The 6580-nt window shown below is 35.0% G+C and overlaps 1 protein-coding gene across 1 annotated transcript; it reads left to right on the top strand.

Annotated features, from left to right (window-relative positions):
* Positions 1697–4534, top strand: LOC109230142 (MATH domain and coiled-coil domain-containing protein At3g58340-like). The gene is made up of 6 exons (XM_019395670.1): positions 1697–1736; positions 1844–1979; positions 3329–3498; positions 3649–3922; positions 4086–4252; positions 4374–4534. The coding sequence occupies exons 1-6, from the start codon at positions 1697–1699 to the stop codon at positions 4532–4534; spliced, it is 948 nt and encodes a 315-aa protein (XP_019251215.1).

Here is a 6580-nt window from a genome sequence, read left to right on the forward strand (position 1 = left end):
AAGGCAATACCTTGCAAAGCTTGAGTGACTAAATCATCATCAGTCAGAGGTTTACCAATTGCCCTGAGAGAGCAGGCAATAGAGTGAAGTTGCTGAAGATAATCTTCCATAGAAAGGGGACTTTTCTTGAAATTTTGAAATTTCAACTTAAGGTGAATGGCGGAGGAAGAGACTTGATCCAAATATAGTGATGCGAGGGTGTCCCAAGCCTGTTTAGATGTCTCACAAGCATAGTTCAAAAGTGTGTCAAGAACAACAGAAGAAAGTGTTGCATTAATCCAACTTAATGCAATAGTATCGCATTGAATCCATAGCTTGTGATCAGCGTGGTCTGGTAATGGACATGGTATGGTTCCATCTACTAAGGAAAGAAGGTTGTGACTTTTATGGACCGTGAGAAAAACTCTCTTCCAGGTGAGGTAATTGACGTATGTCAATTTGATAGGAACAAAACCTTTGATATTGGAAACTGTTGGAGGGGGGATGGGCCGGAGCCTTGTTGCCGGCATTCTCATATTACTCTTCAATTGTACTTAGAGGCTCCGTAGGCAGGTTGTGGATGGTATTTGATATTGGAAATTAAATTAGAAATATTTGTATTTGACAAATATGTTTTTCTTCATATCTATAAAAAAAATTGTCATATTTGGATATTATGGTTGAAACGGCTAATTGAAACAAAATGGAAGTTGTTAATGAAATATTTATAAAGTATGACTAGTGGAGTTTATCTCCTCTTTATTCATGAATTAGTTTGGGTAGGATGAAACCTTACNAGAGGAAGAAGAATTTTCTGGAGCCATTGAAGGGGATCGTTTAGGGCTCTTGATACCAAGATGAGACTGATAAACTGAGAAGCGTCAAAGCGTGAGTCTTGCTCACCTTTCTAGACTTATATTTATAAGATAAAGTTACAACAATATATGAAAAGGATAATTACAAGAATAATTCAAATAAAGTCCTAATACAACTAATTGACTAAAAGATAACGCTAACACTTCCATCTTCAATGCTTCTTTTCCTTTTTAACTCTTCAAGCAATCTCTGGTTTGATTTTCTTGCCGGATTCTCAGTGCTTCTTTTCCTTTTGAGTGCTTCAATCAATCTTTGATTGATTTCTCCCTTTGGCTTTGATTGTTGCACTTCGATCTTGGTTGATTACCTTGAGTCCCTACACCAAAAACACTTATATTATTTTTCATCATTAAAACTAAAACCTAACATATAGTTCACATTAAAAAAAAATATTAAATGAATTATAGTTATATTACATGATAACATTAAACACTCCTCAAAAAAATCTGATTTGAAAAGATCTTTAAAGCCTAAAACTAATGATAGCACAAATTAGGATAGTATGAGTTGTCGCTTCTATGTTACTCAAGTACACAAAAGAAAAACTAAACAATTACGTCATATTTTGTCAACGTAGTACATTTCTTGGATTTATGTATTAGGACTTAACTTCCCACATAGTACCTAGTTTAAAAAGGAAAAAAGTTAAATAATCAAATTTCAGTTGATTTCAAAGTCCTAGTATTTAGAATCCTAATATTTGAAAACTAAATGTTTCAAATAAGGAAGAATTTATTATACAAAATTTATTCCTGTCGGAAAGTAAATATCGCAATAAAACGAGGAGACTAAAGTCGCTAAAAGTCTATTCCTGTCGGAAAGTTTCTTCTTTCTCTTCAACATGCCGCCGATTTCTCTTCAAAGTCTATTCCTGTCTGAAAGTTGGTTTGAGCTTCTTTTAAAACATACTTTATTTGGCTTATCATATGATTTTTTTTTTCTTCTTCTCTATATGTTGGATTGTAACGCTGTCCTTTACGTTCAAAAGGGGCAGAAGTTAGCGTTGGAAATAGAGATGCCTCACCAGCTCGTTACTTGTTGAAGTTTGAATCTTTTTCTGTACTCTCAACGAATGGTATAAACAAATATGAATCAAGTGTGTTCGAGTCCTGCGGTTACAAATGGTACTGCTCTTCATTAGCTTCTCAAATTTGTTAAAATCATATTTTTATCTTTATTTTTGTGTTTTCCTATCTTTCCTGAGAGTCTATCAAAAACAACTTCTCTACCTTTTCCACTGTAGGGGTAAGGTCGTACACACACTATACTCCTCAAACCTTGGTTGGTTATTGTTGTTGTTGTTATTTTTGAGTTTTTGACTTTTTGGTATGAATAATCTTCACTAAATACCTTGACATATGGTGTCAATTATTAATGTACTGAATTTGTGTACGGTGTTTCTTGAGTATAATGACATGCAGAGGTAGATTTTACTGAATATGGGTATGGATTTAATCTTTAAACTGAACTTTTACACTTTTGACATATGGTTGAGGAGACATATAACGTAACGATTCACGAACACTACAGGTTTAGGAGCGATACGGAAATCTAAGACGGTGCCTCACATAGGGGTAGTAAGAGGGTCTTATGCCCTTACGTGGAGACTTATGGGGAAGGGCCTAGCCTAATAGGGATAGCACATCTCCGAGAGAAATTTAAAAATAGCCAAATTTACAACTGGTCGTTCAAAAATAGCCCAGTTTCAAAAGTAATCACCACTTTTCATGTAAAGATAAATCTGAGCGAAAACAGTGTTCAAAACCCGGAAAACACGCCAGTATATTATGCTGGAACGCCAGCATAAGTATACTTGAACTCCAGCATAGTATACTGGAGTTTCAGGATAAGTATGCTGGAACTCCAGCATAATATGATGGAGTTCCAGCATAAGTATACCGGTCTAGCATTATATACTGGAGTTTGGAGCACCGGTGCTCCAGTCTCCAGTATATTATACTGGAGCCAGCAAAGTATACCGGTCCAGCATAATATGCCGGAGTTCATACACAGGTGCACTGAACTCCAGTATATTATGCTGGACCGGTCTCTGTTGCAGCAAAATAGTGGCTATTTTTCATTGACTTGGTAAACGCTCACTATTTTTGAATGACCAATCCGAAAACTGGCTATACCGTGCTATTTTGACCACATCCCCCGTTTCAATCGCACCTCTATATCGACTGAATCACTCTTTTGCTCTAGTCGGTATTACCGGTGAACCACGCGTGATACCGAAATTAACTAGTTACTAAATATTAAAAGGTAGTTAAAGATAAAAAAAAAAATAAATGGAAAGTCGCTAATCTTTTTAGCAAAAGATAAAAAGGAGGAAATAATGCCTAATAAATTGGCGCGGAGAGGGTATCTCAGTAATTATTTTCTTTAAATGAATAAAAAGTACTACTCCAATAATTTTAAAAGACTGATCCCGTGTAGTTATGAATTTGACTGTTCACTGCATTTTGGACAGGAAACTGATCATCTATCCTGATGGAGATGGAAGTGAAGATGGATATGATCATATTTCTGTATACTTGGCCATAGCCGAGACAAACTCTTTACAGGCTGGTTGGGAGGTGAATGCCACATTTAGCTTCTTGATTTTTGATCAAATTCATGACAAGTTTCTAGTAATGAGAGGTATTGTGTTCCTTTCTCTGGAACTTTTGTTATTTGAAGTCTTTTGAAGTTTCCCAAACCTGAAAGTAAAATAAATAGATAATTTCAAATTTAAGTAGGAAATTCTTAATGTGTCTTAAAACTACTTAATAAGACAGTGCTTTGTTACAGGAATGGAGCAACGATTTCACAATATCAACACTGAATGGGGTTTCCCGAACTGTATATCTTATGACACATTCAGAGAGCCCTCTAATGGTTACCTTGTTAATGACAAATGTGTCTTTGGAGTGGATATATATGTCATCAAGAACCACGGAGTAGGTGAGTGCGTATCCTTGTTGGATCAGAGCAAATCTTATAAGCACGAATGGAAGATTTCAGAATTCACAAAGGTGACGAATATTGTGTGGTCTGAAGAGTTTGCAGTTGGGGATTACAAATGGTATATTGTTCATGCTCTTTTTGTCCGTCATATATATATATATATATATATATATATATATATATATATATATATATATATATATATATATATATATATTCATCCTTCTTTCGCACTTGATTTTCTTTGTAGTGTAAATACAATTTGATGTGTTTGGATGCAGGAAACTTCAGCTATATCCTACAGGTGTTAGTGGACAAAATGGCCAGAGCATCTCCATCTTTCTTGAATCAGTTGATGCTAAAGGATTTGATTTCCGCAAAAGAGTCCAGGCAAAATTTAGTATTTCTGTCAAAGATCAGATTACTGGTGCACATCACAAGATGACTTGTACGTTCTCTTGCTGCACGTCACAACTGTATAAATTGGTGTTTTATGTTGATTATTAGCTGCATATTGCTAAAGGATTTGGTTCCCTTTTAATTAATTGACAGTTTTTTTTTTCTTGCAGCTGCTTCAAGTTGGTTTGCAGCTGCTGGTTACAGTTGGGGATGGAGGGCATTTATGCGGCTAAGTGAATTGAAGGATCCAAAGAAAGGCTACCTTGTCAAAGACTGCTGCATTGTGGAAGCAGATGTTTCTGTACTTGGTGTTGTCAATAGTTTAACTTAATCCTTTGGTTTATGATACAACAAAAATTAGAAACTTACAATTCTCCCAAAATATTCCTTGTGAAACAACTTTTGGCGGATGCATGCACAAAACTATTTAAATGATTGCTGCTATTAGTTTTTGTCATGCCTGGTTGATGTAACTATTTAAGCTGCATCAATGGTCAAATATTGTGCTACTATAAGAAGGGCTGTCTAAGCATATGATGTGTATGTGGTTCGACTATTCGAAAAATCTGGGCATTTAAGTCTAAGCCTTAAGATGAAGGTTGGAGCAGTTGAGAATCATATAAACCCCTTTTGAAACACTTATATGACTAATGTAGGATATATATGTGATATTTTCTCTAACATCTATGTGCCATTTCATTGACTTTGATTACATGAAACTAGCTTATAGGTCATCCTCACTAGTCTTACCTGTTGATGTCCCTCAAAGTATTTCCTCGAGTTTTTCAGTATTTTAGACATTGATGTTGCATAATCTTTGACAGTATAATCATCAGTAACATTGTTCAAGTATTCATATGATCAGATCATATCATATGGTTATCTGTTTTCGTGGTGATTCCCAAGTTTTAACTTACAGACTGAAGCTTAATATTCTGTTTCTTGATATCACCAACTTGAGATTAGATCTTGCTAATTCATATATAACTGTTAGCTAGAGGCTTTCATGAACTTTGTTTCTGTGAAACTATGTTAGTATTTGTTTTCTCTAGCTTGAATACCTTATATTATGAGCCCCTACTTACACTAAAAGCCCCATTTTTGACGCCCAACACCCCTCAAGACCAAATCCCTATTATTGCAAAAAGTCATATTCAGCGCCAAATTTGACTTGAATGTTTGAATGTTTGATCTCATTCTCCACATTATTTACATTGTTTGTCTGACTGGTTTTGATAGTTATTTTTTCTGCTTTTCCTTGTACTTTTTAACATGCGCCCAACTAGAATTAATTACTTTAATTTTTTTAAATCAATTACACCCTATGGTGGTGTGGCCCTATCGATCATTCAACCAACGAAGAGTACAAAAATATGCAGGGGGCCTATGTCGTTACCTCGCACAACAAGAAGGCAACGACCTTACCCCTATTTACTAACAATTTAATGCCCTTATGCATTACATACAACAACAAAAATGCCCAATGTAGTTTGGCATATACACCACTACATATTCACCATTGCATATACAATAACCTACCAACCAACCAAAAAAACTCTTCTCTTTTTTTTTATTTTTTATTTTGTATGTTGCAAATTAAATATTATCAGTTGAATTTTATATCACTACTAGAAATCCGGAAAAAAACGACCACGAAAAGCGACCAAAGTTGGTCGCTTAGTGGCCAAAAAGCGACCAAACAGGCCTGGTCGATATTAAGCTGGTCCCTTAACCTTAGGGACCAAAGTTGGTCGCCAATTAGCGACCAACTTTGATCTCTAAGGTAAAAGGACCAAATTTTCCGGGTAAAGAAAATAGCGACCAACTTTGGTCGCAATAATATTTTAATAATATAATTTTAGCGACCAAAGTTGGTCTCCACATGTAAATTACGTTTTATTTTTATTTATTATTAATCATAAAAAAGCGACCAACTTTGGTCTGTAAAGAAAATATTATATTTTAAAATCTGGAAAATAGAGACCAAAGTTGGTCGCTTTATTATAAATTTTTTTAATTTTTTTTAACATATGCGACCAAAGTTGGTCGCTAACTTCAAGAATTAATTTTTTTTTTAATTATAAGCGACCAACTTTGGTCGCTATATTTTCAGAAATTGTTTTTTTTAATGGAATAGCGACCAAAGTTGGTCGCTTTTGAGAAATCCGGGTTAAATAGCGATCAACCTTGGTCGCTATTGCCCAGAAAATTGTTTTTTAAGGGAAAAGCGACCAAAGTTGGTCGCATTTCTTGGTATATTTTTGGCAGAAACTGCCTGTTTTGGAAGCTACACCACCTGCCAGCTTACCAAAATTCCTAAACAGGCATTTTATGCCAACAACAACAACAACAATAAAGAACAACAACAACAACAACA

This window comes from Nicotiana attenuata, chromosome 7 (genome assembly GCF_001879085.1).
Source record: "Nicotiana attenuata strain UT chromosome 7, NIATTr2, whole genome shotgun sequence".
Lineage (NCBI taxonomy): Eukaryota > Viridiplantae > Streptophyta > Magnoliopsida > Solanales > Solanaceae > Nicotiana > Nicotiana attenuata.